The sequence below is a fragment of the Scyliorhinus canicula genome, chromosome 1 (assembly GCF_902713615.1).
Source record: "Scyliorhinus canicula chromosome 1, sScyCan1.1, whole genome shotgun sequence".
NCBI lineage: Eukaryota > Metazoa > Chordata > Chondrichthyes > Carcharhiniformes > Scyliorhinidae > Scyliorhinus > Scyliorhinus canicula.
The window spans coordinates 65877167-65896805 of NC_052146.1; the positions used below are offsets into that span (position 1 = coordinate 65877167).

Here is a 19639-nt window from a genome sequence, read left to right on the forward strand (position 1 = left end):
TTGTCAATGACCCACATGTCACCGAGAGGTTACTTTACCGTGAGGTTATTGATCAGTCCTGTCTCATTGCACATTACCAGATCTAGGATAGTCTGCTCCCTGTTTGGCTCCAGAACATACTGCTCACAAAATTGTCCTGAAAAGACTCCATGAACTCATTTTCCAGGCTAACCTTGCCAATCTGATTTTCCTAATATACATCTAGATTAGTCAGAGGTTATTGCAGTACCTTTCAAACACAACCCCGTGCTCTTTCCCAGTATCTTCTCTGACTCCATATTCTCAAGAAGCAACAAATCAGTCTTAATGAAGTTGGCTGAGCATACAGATGATGTATTACATATCTGGCCTTTACATAGGTAACATATTAGCCTGAGGCCGGACCTTACTAGGGCAGTGGGTACTTTCAAACCAGCTTACATATTAAAGGCCAAACTATTCAGAGCTTTGCTGTCGCGCACTGTGCCAGGCAACTGAGGTTGGGAAAAAGAACGCAGTATGCTGAAGGAGCTGGTACGGTTTAATTACAATGTGACTCTGCGATTCGATTATTGTTACCATGATACAGGCACACCACAGGGGAAATCACAGCTCTTCTGCCGCTTGCAGCTATTGGACAGTCTCAACATTTACAGACGGAATAGCATTATCATGCATCATTACTGCAATCTAGTGGTGATCTGAAGAGCAGTTGCCGTTTCTAGGGATCTGTTTCAGCAAGGTTTGATATTTTTACCCATTGCAAGGAAGCAGCTGAAGTTAGTTTCTTGGTGAAGTTTGATTTCGTACTAATTGCCTGTGATTATTAAGTGACAGTTTTTTTTTAAAAAAGGGCTTTTCTAACCTCAAGTAGTTTGTTGTATTAAAGTTCTGCTCTACGTGACCACACGGCTGCCAGGGGATTGCTTAACCTGTCAAATTCCTCAGTGTGCCGTTTTAGAATAAACACATTGACGCCTGTCTTAAAACCGTGCATCAAGCACGTTGGCAAGAGTGAGTTCGGTGTTCATTCACGAACAGTAGTGAACACAGGGAGTGAATGGCGTCAGTGGTTTCTCTCCCTTCACACACTAGGGGATGCTATTCTTCAGAAACATTTCTAAATGTGGTAGCGAGCAGGAATGGTCGCAGGTTTCCCGGCACCCTTCCCAGCGAGGTCAGCAACGCTATTCAATGTTAATTGGTCCACTTAACAAGGCCTCACGGGCTTCTCACCCCAAATGCCGGCTCGCCAGCTGATTCTCCAGGACTGTGCTCGCCAGCCCTCTGCTAACAAAATCGAGTAGCACTTAAACAGAACTTGCTCGGCAAACCCCAGACAGCTCACAATAATGGCACCCAGGAAATTGGCCCCAGGATTCGGGGATGCTGACCTGGGGAGGATCCTGGACGTGGTGGAGGCCTGGAGGGATGTCATATTCCTCTGAGGGTCCCAGATAGCGAGCCACAAGGCAGCCAGAGCTGCCTGGGACGAGGTGGCAGAAGCTCGGGCAATGTGACCAGGTGGACTGGCCTCCAGTGTCAGAAGAAGCTCAACAACCTACACCGGGCAGCACGAGTGAGTGGACACCAACGTCGCACCCTCCCTCCCCCAGGGGAGCATCCCCACCCCAACCCTCCCTCCATCCCCCTCCCTATTCAACCCTCCCTCCACCCCAACCCTCCCTCCATCCCCCTCCCCATTCAACCCTCCCTCCACCCCAACCCTCCCTTCACACCCACCCCCACAACTGTGAACCACGATTGTGGCTAACGATGCTCTCTCTGTGTCTCCTCAGGAAAAGCTCTCCCATAATTGCAGGAGAGGGCCCAGGCTGGTGTCGGGCCTGAGAATCCTCACCTCCTTCGAGGGGCGGGCCCTGGACGTGACTGGTGTGGCTGAGGACAGGGTGGTTACTAAATCGGAGGCTGGCGGACGCCACAGAGGTGAGGGACCACCGGGCTCCACCTGGAGGATCTGTTAAACGTAAGTTGTAATTGCCTTACTGACTGACCCATCCCTCCCACTGACCACATGTCCATTCTCCCGCAGGTTCACCAACCGACGGCGCCGGCCCATCCCGGGAGGCTCCCTCTCCTGACTCCAAGGAGAACACCTTGGAGGAGAGCTCCGATGATGCAACTATTATAGTCACGGCACAGCTGTCATCCCCACCCTCCACCAGCGCAGATACACACACCTCGGTGGGGAATGTAAGTGGACAGGCTTTTGGGGCACAATCTGGTGAGCACCACACAACTGATGATGTACATCTGATGGAGGCAGGAACCCCCAGGCGAGACAGTAGTTGGACGTCTGCTGGATCCCTGATCCAGCTAGGTCCCAGCCTGATGCTGAGCCTCTGGAACAAGATTACCAGGAGCTCATGGAGACGATAGGGACATTTAGAGGGAGATGTCAGTGTCACTCCAGTGGATCCAGAGGCTATGGGCGCAGGAGATGGCCAACACTGCGAGGGTGGCAACCGCAGTGGAGAGACTGGTGCACAACGTCGGCACCATGAGTGAAGGCGTCCAAGGCTTCGCACAGTCAGCGACGGCCATGGCTGAGAGTCTCGACAGTATGCCTACCTCACTGGGGGATGTCACCCGGTCCCAGGCTGACCTTGATGAGGTTCTGCGGGACATGTCCCGCTCTCAGATGGGAATGGCCGAGGCGCTGCTGAGCATGGCCCGATCACTGAGGAGCATCGCCGAGGGCGTCGACACGATGGTGTGGACCATGGGGGACAGCCAGGGCTGGCAGAGCCAGACGATGCTGGGGCAGCCGGGGCTCAAACCAGCTGCCCCTCCGTCCCAAGGAGAACCCAGGGCCCTTTGGGTACTGACGAGGAGGATGGGGCGCTGAGTGCCAACCCAGACCCCTCCCATGAAATGGCGACGGTGGCCACCAGCTCCTCTGAGTTCCACCCCTCTGATGAGGCCGCGTCTCGGGGTCAGCACACGGGACAGAGCGGCACGGCTGTTCATGCGGCACAACCAGCAGGATGTTTCTGGCACTTTTATCCCCAATGAATCATCACGTGCAGGTGATGGTTGAGCGAGGAGCACAGGTGCCCAGCTCTCTGCGGGTTATCATCACCCCCCCCCTGCCCTTGACAGTGACGCACAGACACAGTCCCAGCACCCTGGAGTGATGTGACACATGTGATAGAAGTTTATAAGATGATCAGGGGAAGAGATAGAGTAGACAGTCAGAGACGTTTTCCCCGGGTGGAACAAACCATTACAAGGGGACATAAATTTAAGGTGAATGGTGGAAGATATAGGAGGGGTGTCAGAGGTAGGTTCTTTACCCAGAGAGTAGTGGGGGCATGGAATGCACTGCCTGTGGAAGTAGTTGAGTCGGAAACATTAGGGACCTTCAAGCGGCTATTGGATAGGTACATGGAATATGGTAGAATTATGCGATGTAGATTAATTTGTTCTTAATCTAGGACAAAAGTTTGGCACAACATCGTGGGACGAAGGGCCTGTTCTGTGCTGTATTTTTCTATGTTCTATGTTCTACATACCATGAGGGTGGGAAATGGGAGTGGAGGTGGATGAGGATGCGACGACGGACCAGACCACATGCTAAGTGAATCGGGTGAGTATGAGGGCCTCCATGGCCCTTTGGGAGGACCTGGACCTCGTCGCTGCTGCCTGTCCTGCAGCCTCCGGCTAGGCCTCAGGTTCATCCCCGACCTCGTCCTCCAGCCCCTGCTGGTCCAGCACCACCTCATCATCCTCGTCCCTGTCCCCTCTCCTCCTCCTCTGAGGTGGGCACATGTTCCTCCTCACCAACCTGCAGCTCGTCGCCCCACTGCTGTGCCAGGTTGTGGAGGACACAGCAGACGTTCAAAAAGCGGGTGACCCACCGGGTGGTGTACTGGAGTGCACTACCGAAGTGGTTGAGGCATCGGAATCGCATCTTGAGGAGTCCGATGCACCGCTCAATAACAGCCCGGGTGGCTGCATGGACCTCATTATACCGAGTCTCCACCTCGGTCACAGGCCTCTATGCTGGAGTCATTAGTCAGGGCCTCAGCAGATAGCCTTATCCCCCAAGTGCCAGCCGCCCATCCAGGGGTTTTCCTCGAAGAGGGAGGGATGCCTGACTGCCCCCAGGATGTAGCTGTCGTGCATACTCCCCGGGAAGCGGGCACACACGAGCATTATCTTCATCTGGTGGTCGTAGACGAACAAAGAACAAAGAAAAATTACAGCACAGGAACAGGCACTTCGGCCCTCCAAGCCTGCGCCGATCCAGATCCTCTGTCTAAAACTGTCGCCTATTTTCTAAGGATCTGTATCCCTCTGCTCCCTGCCCATTCTTGTATATGTCTAGATACATCTTAAATGACGCTATCGTGCCCGCCTCTACCACATTCGCTGGCAATGCGTAACAGGCACCCACCACCCTCTGCGTAAAGAACTTTCCATGCATATCTCCCTTAAACTTTTCCCCTCTCACTTTGAACTCGTGACCCCTAGTAATTGAGTCCCCCACTCTGGGAAAAAGCTTCTTGCTATCCACCCTGTCTATACCTCTCATAATTTTGTAGACCTCAATGAGGTCCCCCCTCAACCTCCGTATTTCTAATAAAAAATAATCCTAATCTACTCAACCTCTCTTCATAGCTAACACCCTCCATACCAGGCAACATCCTGGTGAACCTCCTCTGCACCTTCTCCAAAGCATCCATATCATTTTGGTAATGTGGACACCTGAACTGTACGCAGTACTCCAAATGTGGCCAAACCAAAGTCTTATACAACTGTAACATGACCTGCCAACTCTTGTACTCAATACCCCTTCTGATGAAGGAAAGCATGCCGTATGCCTCCTTGACCACTCTATTGACCTGCGCAGCTACGTTCCAGGCACAATGGACCTGAACACCCAGATCTCTCTGTACATCAATTTTCCCCAGGGCTTTTTCATTTACCATATAGTCCGCTCTTGAATTGGATCTTCCAAAATGCATCACCTCGCATTTGCCCAGATTGAACTCCATCTGCCATTTCTCTGCCCAACTCTCCATCTATCTATATTCTGCTGTATTCTCTGACAGTACCCTTCACTATCTGCAACCCCACCAATCTTAGTGTCATCTGCAAACTTGCTAATCAGACCACCTATACCTTCCTCCAGATCATTTATATATATCACAAACAACAGTGATCCCAGCATCCAGGATCTCTGGAACACCACTGGTCACAGTTCTCCATTTTGAGAAACTCCCTTCCACTACTACTCTCTGTCTCCTGTTGCCCAGCCAGTTCTTTATCCATCTAGCTAGTACACCCTGGACCCCATGCAACTTCACTTTCTCCATCAGCCTACCATGGGGAACCTTATCAAACGCCTTACTGAAGTCCATGTATATGACATCTACAGCCCTTCACTCATCAATCAACTTTGTCACTTCCTCAAAGAATTCTATTAAGTTGGTAAGACATGACCTTCCCTGCACAAAACCATGTTGCCTATCACTGATAAGCCCATTTTCTTCCAAATGGGAATAGATCCTATCCCTCAGTATCTTCTCCAGCAGCTTCCCTACCACTGACGTCAGGCTCACCGGTCTATAATTATCTGAATTATCCCTGCTACCCTTCTTAAACAAGGGGACAACATTAGCAATTCTCCAGTCCTCCGGTACCTCACCCGTGTTCAAGGATGCTGCAAAGATATCTGTTAAGGCCCCAGCTCTTTCGACCCTCACTTCCTTCAGTAACCTGACATAGATCCCATCCGGACCTGGGGACTTGTCCACCTTAATGCCTTTTAGAATACCCAACATATCCTCCCTCCTTATGCCGACTTGACATAGAGTAATCAAACATCTATCCCTAACCTCAACATCCATCATGTCCCTCTCCTCGGTGAATACCGATGAAAAGTACTTGTTAAAAATCTCACCCATTTTCTCTGACTTCACGGATAACTCTCCTCCTTTGTCCTTGAGTGGGCCAACCCTTTCTCTAGTTACCCTCTTGCTCCTTATATATGAATAAAAGGCTTTGGGATTTTCCTTAACCCTGTTTGCTAAAGATATTTCATGACCCCGTTTAGCCCTCTTGATTCGCCGTTTCAGATTGGTCCTACATTCCCGGTATTCTTCCAAAGCTTTGTCTGTCTTCAGTCGCCTAGACCTTATGTATGCTTCCTTTTTCCTCTTAGCTTGTCTCACAATTTCATCTGTCATCCATGGTTCCTTAATCTTGCCATTTCTATTCCTCATTTTCACAGGGACATGTCTGTCCTGCACTCTAATCAACCTCTCTTTAAAAGCCTCCCACATATCAAATGTGGATTTACCTTCAAACAGCTGCTCCCAATACACATTCCCCAGCTCCTGCCGAATTTTGGTATAATTGGCCTTCCCCCAATTTAGCACTCTTCCTTTAGGACCACTCTCGTCTTTGTCCATGAGTATTCTAAAAGTTACGGAATTGTGATCGCTATTCCCAAAGTAATCCCTGACTGAAACTTCAACCACTTGCCCGGGCTTATTCCCCAACACCAGGTCCAGTATGCCCCCTTCCCGAGTTGGACTATTTACATACTGCACTAGAAAACCCTCCTGGATGCTCCTTACAAATTCTGCTCCATCTGGGCCTCTGACACTAAGTGTATCCCAGTCAATGTTGGGAAAATTAAAATCTATCACCACCACCCTGTTGCTCCTACATCTTTCCATAATATGTTTACATATTTGTACCTCTATCTCACGCTCGCTGTTGGGAGGTCTGTAGTACAGCCCCAACATTGTTACCGCACCCTTCCTATTTCTGAGCTCTGCCCATATCGCCTCACTGCTCGAGTCCTCCATAGTGCACAGCTGTGATATCCTCTCTGACCAGTAATGCAACTCCTCCACCCCTTTTACCTCCCTCTCTATCCCGCCTGAAGCATCGATATCCTGGGATATTTAGTTGCCAATCATGCCCTTCCCTCAACCAAGCCTCAGTAATAGCAATAATATCATATTCCCAGGTACTAATCCAAGCCCTAAGTTCATCTGCCTTATCTACTACACTTCTTGCATTAAAACAAATGCACCTCAGACAAGTTGTACGTTGAGTGAGTGGAACCCCTTTCGGTTAACACAGGGCACCCCCAGATGGCCCGGTGAGCGCAGGGCAACATGCATGGCACCTATGACCCCCTGGGCCTGGGGCATTCCGACGGTGGGAAACCTGCTGCCCGGGAATCCTGTTGGGCCTGGTCCATGTGAAAGTGGATGTAGTTTTCCGCCCGGGAATAGAGGGCATTTTTGACCTGCCGAATGCATCTGTGGGCTGTGACCTGCGAGATACCACACAGGTCCAGCTAGAGCCCTGGAATGATCCCGAGGCGTCAAAGTTCAGGGCTGAAGTGACCTTGATGTGGAAGGGAAATTAACATAAATGAAATACTACTGAAATATTCTGGTTTCGGCCTTATTATGAAAACACATTGTCCTCCGAAAGATAACAAAATGTGTACTCGAGTTGTTTTTAGCCAAGGGCAAGAACATACGTACTATGCATGAAATGAAATGAAAATCGCTTATTGTCACAAATAGGCTTCAATGAAGTTACTGTGAAAAGCCTCTGGTCGCCACATTCCGGCGCCTGTTCGGGGAGGCTGGTATGGGAATTGAACCGTCCTGCAGACCTGCCTTGGTCTGCTTTCAAAGCAAGCGATTTAGCCCTGTGCTAAACCAGCCCCTGATTTAAGCTTATGTACTTTCCAAGGTCCGTTTAATAAAAACATGGCTGTTTACAATTGGTTGAAGCCACCACAACCCCTCGACCTGATTTATTGAGTCACCCACTAGAAAATCCAGACATCATCTTTTTCACCAATGGGTCAGCAAACCAACCAAATGATTTGACCGTCCTGGCCGGCTATGAAACAGTAACTCCATTCAAAATAGTGGAAGCTTTTGCTCTGCCGTCGGGAAGGCCTGATCAAGCGGCCGAATAGTTTGCCCTTACTAAAGCATGTATTCTAGCTAAAAATAAAGCAGCCAATAGTTATACTGATTCCCGATCTGCTTTTGGGGTAGTACATGATTTTGGCATATTATGGAAAAACAGGGGATTCATAACTTCCTCCGGCCAACCTATTAAACATGCTAAACCACTGGGAGCGGGTGTCTTCCTCCTCCATTTGGTGCCAGGTCCACGAGGATATGGCACAGGTGCTGTACTGTCTCCTTGTTGAGGTGGAGCCTCCTGCGGCCCATACTGTCCGTCATCTTTTCAAACGATCAGCTACGCTTGTACACTCTGGGCCATCGCCAGACTCCCCCTCTAGGTCCCTCCCTAGCCTGATGGGCGGTCGGGTCCTCAGGGTGTGGGGTGGGGTCCAGCACGTGGGCCGATGCCTCGAGCATCTGCAGACACTGCGGCTGCCGCCTTCTTTGCAATCTGGCCCCATTGCATAGCATCACTAGGGGAACCTCTGCATCCAACATCCCTGCCATAGCGTTCAATATCTGTAAGGCATTGGGGGAGGGTGTCAGACCCTCCATTCCCCCACTGATCCCCCCCCTTGCCCCTACCCGGAACGCCCTGCCCTCGCGCACCCAGCTGCAGCAGGCCCCCCTCACCGGGTCCCAGACCCTGCACCCGGACACCTGCTCACCAACCCCGTGGCACTCACCCACCCTCCGGCAGCGGACATTTTCCCCGGAGCGGTGTCCCATTCCTTGGGTGTTCAGATGTTGGCTGCTGCATGTGTGGTGTTGTCTCTCGCAGTGTTCAAGGACAGTGTCCAGGCATTGCAGGCTGATTGGGATGCTAGGTAATGACTCCCACATGCTACATGACCCACCAATGGGAATACACTTGGGTTGTGTGAAGTGCTCACTTAACCACGCTTGCCATATCCCTGGGGGCTATAGCCTTCAGCCGCGCAGCCAGAGGCCTCGGCAATTGGTGGGGGTTATGGGTAGTTGGTGGAGCAAACAGGCAGGGACATGGGTAACCCCCAGAATGGGTACCCACGATCCAGGGTTTCGCATGGTTGTGGAGTGAGCAGCTGCATCCCCCAGCGTCCATACCACCCTCTCATGGCGGCCCACCCCTGCGGAGGGTCCCCCCACCCCCAGCCGGGGGTCTTCCATTACCCCCCCGAGCACAGGGGCAGCAAGCCTTGCACCCCAGGTCTCTTTGCCTGTGAGCAAAGATGGCTACTCACATCCTCGGCTCCCCACAGAAGCCCTTCTGCCAGGTTCACATTTTTCAAAAGGAGAACTAATCGGCACCAGCGTGAGGGGAGGCCACTGAATGACGGGAGGCCGTTAGATATGGGGTCGTTCTCGTTAATTGTATGGAAATTGGGCTTAAGTGGTGATAATTGGCTTCTTGCCACATTACGGTGAGCGGGCCGGTTACATCGCAAACTGTTTGGCACCCGGCGTGGTTCCCGGTTTTGGCCTCTCCCGCTATTCACCGGCCTCGTTTCGCTTGAGGGCGAATGTAACGAGGCCTGAGAATCGCGCCCTTAGGCTCAAGAGGGGCTGAAGGTCAGTTTGTCGACAGGAAGGAATCTCAGAGACATATCCAGGGATGTTACAATGGCAAGGAATGAAATTATCAGCTGGAATCTCCATCCAAGTTTAATTTAAATAAAACTACGGAATCCTCTGTTGGTATGAATCAGCTTTATCTGATTATATAAATGTAAATTGTTGTTTTCAATTTGGATGGCTCTAGTGCTGTTGCTGTTGTCTCACTTGGGGCAGTGAGGCTCTACAGTTGGTTTGATTGCCATCCAAAGGCCCAGCAGGGACTGACACAATGTAGATATCTAATCTGGACAGGAACATGCTTTGTTACAATGAGAGCAAGCAGTGGGTTCCCATTGTTTCAGCTCAAATATGGAGGCCACCAAATGCCAGTCAAACTGGTCTTGAGTGCCAGTGTCCTCAGGACAGCCGGAGAGAAGGCTGAAGAAAACTAAGTGTAATCTGAAGAGAAATGGTGATGAAAATTCAGTCGACTCCCAAAATGATTGCAAGGGTTGGAGACAGAGCTTTAACACAAATGCTCAATTTGAATTCCTGACCACATGACCAAGGCTCCAAACAAGAAATGGAATAACCCATCCAGCTGACTGATGTGTTAGGCAGGCCGGGTCGACGTGGACTGCACTTGATGCAGTGTAGCGAGAGACAGACCTCCAACACTTGATAAGATGCAACACGATTTTATTTAACGTCATAACTACTATACATGTTTAAATGTGGGTTGACACTATACTGACTTGACTGGAGACCTAGTACTAGCCTGACCAGACTTACTAGCTACCGCATGGTGTTTGCACTGACTAGCTCATGGACTCTGACTGTCTCAGTGGCTGGGTCCAGAGAGAGCAGGAAACCTAGTGCCTTCTAGCTTTATAGTGGTAATGAAAATGAAAATGAAATGAAAATCGCTTATTGTCACGAGTAGGCTTCAATGAAGTTACTGTGAAAAGCCCCTAGTCGCCACATTCCGGCGCCTGTCCGGGGAGGCTGGTACCGGTAGTGTCCTGTCTGGTGATTGGCTGCTCTGTTTTGTACGCTTACTGGTCATCCTGTGTGTCAATCACTGCCTGTCTGCACTCCATTATATACATAGATGTATATTATGACATCTCCCTTTTTTTAGATAATAAATATTAAGGTGCGTGTGCGTGTGGATGTGTATATGTGCCTGACTATATACAGAATGTGCTAAAATAAACTTATATACATTGGAAGGTGTCACTAGTGCAGATTTATGCAGCAGGGGCTGGTTTAGACAGGGGCTGGTTTAGCTCACTCGGCTAAATCGCTGGCTTTTACAGCAGACCAAGCAGGCCAGCAGCACGGTTCGATTCCCGTACCAGCCTCCCCGGACAGGCGCCGGAATGTGGCGACTAGGGGCTTTTCACAGTAACTTCATTGAAGCCTACTCGTGACAATAAGCGGTTTTCATTTCATTCATTTCATTTAGGGCTGATGAAACAGTAAAACGATATTTACAGAGGTCAAAACGATGAGGTGACAAGATGTACAAAAGTTCAGTCTGTAAATTTAGTCTTTGTGGCGGGCGACAAATTCTTGTTGATCACCGCACGGGTGGATCAGGGGCCACCTGCACTTGGATAGGCGCGACCGCTGCCATGGCGGTGGTTGCAGGGGTCGGCAGGATTGCCGGTAGATCGGTGGCCTCATGGTAGGGCACGTCTGGAGGAAGCATTGTGGGAGGCGGGACATCACGGTTGGGTGGCAGGTGTGGAACTCTGCGCAGCGCCTGTCTGTTGCGTCGTAGGAAGGAGCCATTAGCCATGCGGACAAGGAATGATCTCGGGGCCAATTGCTTGACCACCACAGCTGTGGCTGACCAGCCGCTGTCAGGCAACTGTACATGAACACGATCAGTTGGGACCAGCTCGGGTAGATCCGTGGCATGAGCATTGTATGCTGATTTCTGTTGGGCCCGAGACTGCTGCATCGTTTGTATGACTGTGAGGTGGTCAAGGTCTGGAACATGGATGGCTGGAACTGTGGTTCTCAGAGTGCGATTCATGAGCATCTGCGCTGGAGACAACCCAGTGGACAGTGGGGTTGCCCTGTATGCCAGCATCGCCAGGTTGAAGTCGGAGCCTGAGTCTGCATCCTTGCATATCAATCTCTTGATGATATGGACCCTTTTCTCGGCCTTCCCGTTTGACTGCGGGTAGTGGGGCTGGAGGTTATGTGACGGAAGTTGTATAACCGTGCAAAATCAGACCATTCCTGGCTGTAAAAGCAAGGACCGTTGTCGCTCATTACCGTGAGCGGTATCCCATGCCTGGCGAACGTTTCTTTGCAGGCTTTAATCACTGCCTTCGACGTGCGGTCGGACAGTTTCACAACTTCCGGGTAACTGGAGAAGTAGCCGACCAGGACGACATAGTCACACCCCTTGGCATGGAAAAGGTCAACATCGACTTTGGACCACGGAGAGGTCACGATCTCAAGTTGCTGCAAAGTTTCTTTGGGTTGAGATGGCTGAAATTTCTGACATGTAGAGCAGTTGAGGACCGTGTTGGCAACATATTGGCTGATGCTTGGCCAATAGACTGCCTCCCGAGCTCTGCGTCGGCATTTCTCGACCCTCAGGTGACCCTCATGGAGCTGGCCGAGCACCATAGCTCGCATGCTCTGAGGAATCACGATTCTGTCGAGCTTCATGAGGATGCCGTCCGCCACCAACAGGTCATCCTTGACGTTGTAGAACTGGGGACACTGTCCCTTCTGCCAGCCATTTGTAAGGTGCTGCATCACTCGCTGTAGCAAAGGATCCTTGGCCGTTTCCTCACGAATTTGGATGGCCCTCTCAACAGAGGCCGGAAGGTTGGAGGCACACAATTGCACCTGCGCGTTGATTTGGCAGATGAAGTCAGTTTGTTCACACAGTGTGGTAACAGACCTGGAAAGGGCATCTGCAACAATGAGTTCTTTGCCTGGCATGTAGACAAGTTCAAAGTCATAGCAGCGTAGCTTGAGAAGGATTCGCTGTAACCGGGGCGTCATGTCATTTAAATCCTTCTAGATTATGTGGACTGATGGCCTGTGGTCCGTCTCTACCGTGAATTTTGGAAGGCCATAAACATAGTCGTGAAACTTGTCGATTCCCGTTAGGAGGCCCAGGCATTCCTTCTCAATCTGAGCGTACCGTTGCTCAGTGGGCGTCATGGCTCTGGAGGCATACGCAACTGGAGCCCAGGACGAGGAGTCATCCCGTTGGAGGAGCACCGCCCCAATGCCGTCCTGGCTCGCGTCAGTGGATATCTTGGTCTCCTTGGTTGGGTCGAAGAACGCCAGAACCGGGGCTGTGGTGAGCTTTGCCCTCAGCACACGCCATTCTTTTTCATGAGCGGGCAGTCACTGGAATTCCGTCGACTTTTTGACGAGATGGCGGAGGGTTGTGGTGTGGGACGCCATATTGGGAATGAACTTCCCAAGGAAGTTGACCATCCCTAGAAAGCAGAGGACCGCCTTCTTGTCATCTGGGGTCTTCATGGCGTTGATCGCCGATACCTTGTCAGCATCTGGCCGTACGCCTTGCTGCGAGATGTGGTCACCAAGGAATTTGATGTCTGATTGACCGAATGAGCACTTGGCCCTGTTGAGCTGGAGACCATGCTCATGGATTCTGTGGAATACCTGCTTGAGGCGAGCGATGTGTTCTTGGGGAGTTGTGGACCAGATTATGACATCGTCAACATACACGCGCACCCCCTCGATACCCTCCATCATCTGTTCCATGATGCGGTGAAGTGCCTCTGAGGCAGAGATGATGCCAAAAGGCACCCGGTTGTAGCAGTAGCGACCGAACGGGGTATTGAATGTGCCCAGCTTGCGACTGGATGCGTCCAGCTGTATTTGCCAGAACCCCTTGGAGGTGTTCAGCTTCGTAAATAATTTGGCATGAGCCATCTCGCTGGTCAACTCTTCTCGTTTAGGTATCGGGTAATGCTCCCGCATGATGTTGCGGTTTAGACCCTTGGGGTCGATGCAGATCCGAAGCTCCCTTGCTGGCTTCTTGACACAGACCATGGAGCTGACCCAATCCGTGGGTTCTGTGACCTTTGAGATGATGCTCTAGTCCTGGAGGTCCTGTAATTGCTGTTTGAGGCAGGTTTTGAGGAGTGCCGGCACCCGACGTGGTGCGTGAACCACAGGGGTGGCGTTTGGTTTGAGCAGGATTATGTATCGGTATGGGAGCGTGCCCATTCTGTCGAACACGCTGTGGTACTGCGTGTTGATGTCATCAATTTCAGCCTGGAAGTTTTCATCAGGTGAGGCCGTCGCCTGTGAGGATGACATGGTGTGGACTCACTGAACCAGGTTCAGGAGTTTGCAGGCCTGAGCCCCGAGCAGGGATGCTCTGTCAGGCCCGAGTAGGGATGCTCTGTCAGGCCCGAGCAGGGATGCTCTGTCAGGCCCGAGCAGGGATGCTCTGTCAGGTCCTACGATCTCAAACCACAGCGTCGCTTTAATTGACTTATTGGACACTCCGAGTTGGCACGAGCCACTGGCAGCTATGGCATTGCCATTGTAGTCAAGGAGCTGGCAGGCCGGTGGAAGAATGCTTGGTCTGACGCGGATGGTGTCGAGATCGGTTTTCAAGATGAGGTTCACCGATGCGCCGGTGTCCAGTTTGAACAGGATGGCAGCCTTGTTAACTGTGAGGATAGCACACCATTCGTCATCAGGATCCACGCTGAGGTGCTTCACTATCTTGGAGAAAGGCAGCGCATGCTTCGTAATGATGCCCACCCGGTATGGGGATTTGAGGCACTCAGCATCAGGATCTGTTGGGCTGTCGGGGTCGGAACCTGGCATGCCCTGCTGTATTGAACGGATGCTTCTGCACCATGGCTCGGATCGCTGGCTGCTGGGCAGTGGAGCAGATCTGCAAAGGGCTGCGTAGTGGCCAAGCTTGCCACACTGTAGACACCGTCGTGATTTTGCTGGACATTGCCGCTTTAAATGGGTGGAGCCACAATTCGGATACGTCATGACGCCAACGTCAGCGCGTTCCGTGCGCTATCGCGCATGCGCAGTGCGGTCGAACGATGTACGCATCTATGCAGTCTGGTCGTCTGTCTCGCCGTCCCCTCGGTCTTGACGCGCATGCGCAGGGGCCCGGGAAAAGCGTGCAAAATGGCCACTCTCATCGATACTTAAGCCCTGCATTTGTGCGATAGCCTGCACCTGTTCCACCTCGTGGGAGGCTAGCTTTGCAGTCTCTGCCGCCCTGATGTGGGAGTACCGATTGTTAGCATGTTAGTGGCGAATGCACGTTTCGATGGTGATGGTGAGGGTGAGCTGCTTGACTTTCAGGAGCTGCTGGTGAAGGGAATCGGAGTGGACCCCGAAAATGATCTGATCCCGGATCATGGAATCAGTTGTCGAGTCATAGTTACATGACTGCGCGAGGATGTGGAGATGGATCAAAAAGAATTGAAAAGGTTCATCCTTACCCTGAAGCCTCTGCTGGAAAACGTACCGTTCAAAGCTCTCATTCACATCAATGTCACAGTGGCTGCCGAACTTCAGCAGGACTGTTTTAAATTTTGTCTTGTCTTCGCCTTCAGCGAATGTAAAGGAGTTGTAGATGTGGATGGCGTGGTCCCCGGCTGTGGAGAGGAAGAGTGCGATCTTCCTGGTGTCCGACGCGGCCTCGAGGTCGGTGGCTTCAAGATAGAGTTGCAACTTTTGTTTGAAGATCTTCCAATTTGCACCGAGGTTGCCGGCGATGCGGAGCTGTGGAGGAGGGCGGACGTTTTCCATGTCACCGGATGGCTGTTTGCTGGTCAACGCTGATTCACTCAAGGTAGGGCCGTCAATTTTCAGCATCACTCACTGGTTGGGCAGGCTGGGTCGACGTGGACTGCACTTGATGCAGTGTAGTGAGAGACAGACCTCCAACACTTGATAAGATGCAACATGATTTTATTTAATGTCTTAACTACTATACATGTTCAACTGTGGGTTGACACTATACTGATCTGACTGGTGACCTAGTACTAGCCTGACCAGACTTACTAGCTACCGCATGGTGTTTGCACTGACTAGCTCACGAACTCTGACTGTCTCAGTGGCTGGGTCCAGAGAGAGCGGGAAAACTAGTGCCCTCTGGCTTTATAGTGGTAGTGTCCTGTCTGGTGATTGGCTGCTGTGTTCTGTGTGCTTACTGGTCATCCTGTGTGTCAATCACTGCCTGTCTGCACTCCATTATATACATAGATGTATATTATGACACTGACCTCGCATTTAAAGCTGGTTATTTTGGTTGTAGCAGTCAAGCTGTTTAAATCAACAGAGTTGATTCAACATCCAGTTGATGACTGTTAACAGCTCATGCACATCTGGCAGATCACAGCAGCTTTCACGTTGCAGTATGTCTGTAAAGCATGCTAATATTGGATTAGCAACCATTTCAGGCAGGGGACAATCTTTCATCTATCGAGGTTCACCTATCCACAGTGTTCCCTTGGTGTAGTTGTAATAACCCTGAAGTCCATTTGTTGGCATTTGGACTTGTTGTTTATTGTCACGTGTACCGAGGTACAGTGAAAAGTATTTTTCTGCAAGCAGCTCAACAGATCATTCAGTACATGGGAAGAAAAGGGAATTGAACAGAATTCAAGAAAATACATGAGAATACATAATAGGGCAACACAAGATATACAATGTAACTACATAAGCATTGGCATCGGATGAAGCAGACAGGGTGTAGTGTTAATGAGGACAGTCCATAAAAGGGTCATTTAGGAGTCTGGTGACAGTGGGGAAGAAGCTGTTTTTGAGTCTGTTCGTCCGTGTTCTCAGACTTCTGAATCTCCTGCCCGATGGAAGAAGTTGGAAAAGTGAGTAAGCCGGGTGGGAGGGATCCTTGATTATGCTGCCTGCTTTCCCCCGGCAGCGGGAGGTGTAGATGGAATCAATGGATGGGAGGCAGGTTCGTGTGATGGACTGGGCAGTATTCACGACTCTCTGAAGTTCCTTGCGGTCCTGGGCCGAGCAGTTGCCATACCAGGCTGTGATGCAGCCCGAGAGGATGCTCTCTATAGTGCATCTGTAAAAGTTGGTAAGGGTTAATGTGGACATGCCAAATTTCCTTAGTTTCCTGAGGAAGTAAAGGCGCTGTTGTGCTTTCTTGGTGATAGCGTCGACATGAGTGGACCAGGATAGATTTTTGGTGATGTGCACCCCTAGGAATTTGAAACTGCTCACCATCTCTACCTCGGCTCCGTTGATGCTGACAGGGGTGTGTACAGTACTATGCTTCCTGAAGTCGATGACCAGCTCTTTAGTTTTGCTGGCATTAAGGGAGAAATTGTTGTCGTTGCACCACTCCACTAAGTTCTCTATCTCCCTCCTGTATTCAGACTCGTCGTTGTTCGAGATCCGGCCCACTATGGTCGTATCGTCAGCAAACTTGTAGATGGAGTTGGAACCAAGTTTTGCCACGCAGTCGTGTGTGTACAAGGAGTAGAGTAGGGGGCTAAGTACGCAGCCTTGCGGGGCACCGGTGTTGAGGACTATTGTGGAGGAGGTGTTGGTGTTCATTCTTACTGACTGTGGTCTGTTGGTCAGAAAGTCAAGGATCCAGTTGCAGAGTGGAGAGCCAAGTCCTAGGTTTTGGAGCTTTGATATGAGCTTGGCTGGGATTATGGTGTTGAAGGCGGAGCTGTAGTCAATCCGTAGTCAATAAATAAGAGTCTGATTTATGTGCATGTGTGCAAGCTAATGAGTGCGTGTGTTCAAGTGTGCATATGTGCATCCATGTATATGTACATATGTATGTACACATTTATATGTACATGTGTCCGAGTGCATGTACAGCGAGTGTGAATGTGTACACATCAGTGTATTTGCATACATGTGTGTACATTCATGTGTGCAAACCAATGTGTGGGTAAATCAGGGACAGTATAATGTGCTGCACTTGTTAATAGGATGACACAGTGGTCAGCACACGGACCTGGGTTCAATCCTAACCTTGGGTGATTGTGTGGAGTTTGCACTTTCTCCCCATCTGTGGGTTTCCTCCCACGGTCTAAAGATGTGCAGGTTAGGTGGATTGGCCGTGATCAATTGCCCCTTAGTGTCCAAAGGTTAATTGAGGTTGCAGTGTTATGTAGATAGGGTGGGACGTGGGCCGAGGCAGGGTGATCTTTCAGAGGGTCAGTGCAGACTCGATGGGCCGAATGACCTCCTTCTGCCCTGTTATTCTATAATTCTATGCTGAAAGGATCATGCAGCTGAGTTTGAAAAGAAGGATTAATGTTGTAATGCTGTGATTAAAGTTTTCAGAATTATGTGAGTGAGATCCAGACGTATTTCAGTGACTTGGTTTCTTGGAGTGCAACAGCTGAATTATAGAATGCAACATAAAGGACAATGTAAAGCACAGATTTAATGCAGAAATACAAAGGAAAAATATGTTGAACCTCACTGGCCATATGCTGCTGTGGGAAGACTCGGATGTCTGTTTGAGCACCTGTTATTTCACTTTGGATGTTCTGCCCAAGTTACTTAAAGGATGTTTAGCTAATAATTAGTTCCTTGTTGTTCGAGGACAAGGACAGTAGAATGCCCCATCTGTTATCACCTCATTCAAATAATTGTGGGATCTTCCTGTGCACAAATTGGCTGCCACGTTTCCCTAAATCATAGCAATGGACTAAACTTTTTTAAAAACTTAGTTAGCTGTAATGTGCTTTGGATGATGTGAGGATATGAATGGCACTATATTAATGCAGAATTCCTGTTCCTTTCCTCATTGGTATGCCCTCAGTTTCATAATTTTGAAACATTTCCAACTCAAAACTAATAGAGGGCGTGAGCAATGAGAGTATCCATAGAATCCCTGCAGTGCAGAAGGAGGCTATTTGGCCCATTGAGTCTGCACTGATCCTCCGAAAGAGCATCCTATCTCAGCCCTCTTCCCACCAAACCTGCCCATCTTGAGACACTAAGGGGAAATTTCTCATGGTCAATCCACCTCACTTGCACATCTTTGTGGTATTATCATAACTGCAAGAACTGCAAGGGTTAAGGAAATGTCTAGAGTAGCCACTAGAGGGAGCTACAGATACAATTATATAAGACATTGAAGTCAAGCCTTGTGGGAGAGAATAGTCCAGGTGTTAGCTAGAGACAGTCAGACGTATTATTAGTGTGAGTTTGAGCAGATCATAGTTTATACCAGTCTTAAGATTAGTTATAGATGAGTGCAGTTTATATGTTAACAATCAACTGTGTATTATTTAGAAATATGTCTTGAATCCAAATTAGTAGTGTTAATATATTTATAGCTTTGTTTAAGTTAAAGCTATTTTGTGGTCTTTGTGAACACTACGCGAACCATCCTGAATTAAGCAACACAAAGAACACCACAATCTTTTGACTGTGCAAGGAAACCGGAGCACCTAGAGGAAATCAAAGCAGACACGGGAGAGAAAGTGCAAACTCCACACAGTCACCCAAGGCCGAATTGAACTCGGGTCCCTGATGCAGTGAGGCAAGAGTGCGAACCACTGTGCCACGGTGAAGCCGTATGATCATGATGCAGAAGAATGTTAGGTCTTGGTTCGTAGAGGGAGCACAGGAACAGGATAGGCCCCTCGGCCCCTTGAGTCTGTTCAGCCAGTGAGTTTGATCAGAATTACATGGTTAATCTATGCCTGGAACCCATTTAGCTGCCTTTGATCCATATCAGGTGAAATTTTAATTGACTTAACATCCACAATCTGATGCAAGGGAGAGTTTAGAGTTTCCGGTACTCAATTTTGAAGGGCTGTCAACAAAGAGTCTTCAGTGTGAGATCATAGCAGTGTTTAGAAATATCAGGAGTTTGAGAGAGGGGGAATGTTGGAGATGGCAATTAATGTGGGTTTTATATTCACCACAAAATAATGAAGACAGTAAAGAGGAGTGAAAGAAAACACTGAATGGTCTTTTGAAGTATAGGAAAAAACAATAAGCTCTGGTTGAGCCAATACTTACTGGAGTTTAGAATGATGGGAGGTATGTTTATTGATACATATAAGATCCTGAGGGGACTTGACTAAGCGTGGATGCTGAAAGGACATTTCTCCTTAGCAGGGAGACTAGAACCAGGCGGTACAGTT

At 49.7% G+C, this 19639-nt stretch overlaps 1 protein-coding gene across 2 annotated transcripts in view; it reads left to right on the forward strand.

The window, feature by feature from the left end:
* The first annotated feature begins 452 nt into the window (after positions 1–452).
* LOC119977378 (solute carrier family 2, facilitated glucose transporter member 11-like) overlaps positions 453–19639 on the forward strand; it is a 111564-nt gene continuing 92377 nt past the window's right edge. For both annotated transcript variants that reach the window (XM_038818226.1, XM_038818233.1), the window contains exon 1: positions 453–513. In XM_038818226.1, coding sequence (XP_038674154.1) covers positions 499–513 — 15 coding nt within the window. In that variant the 5' untranslated portion in view covers positions 453–498. The remainder of the gene's footprint in view (positions 514–19639) is intronic.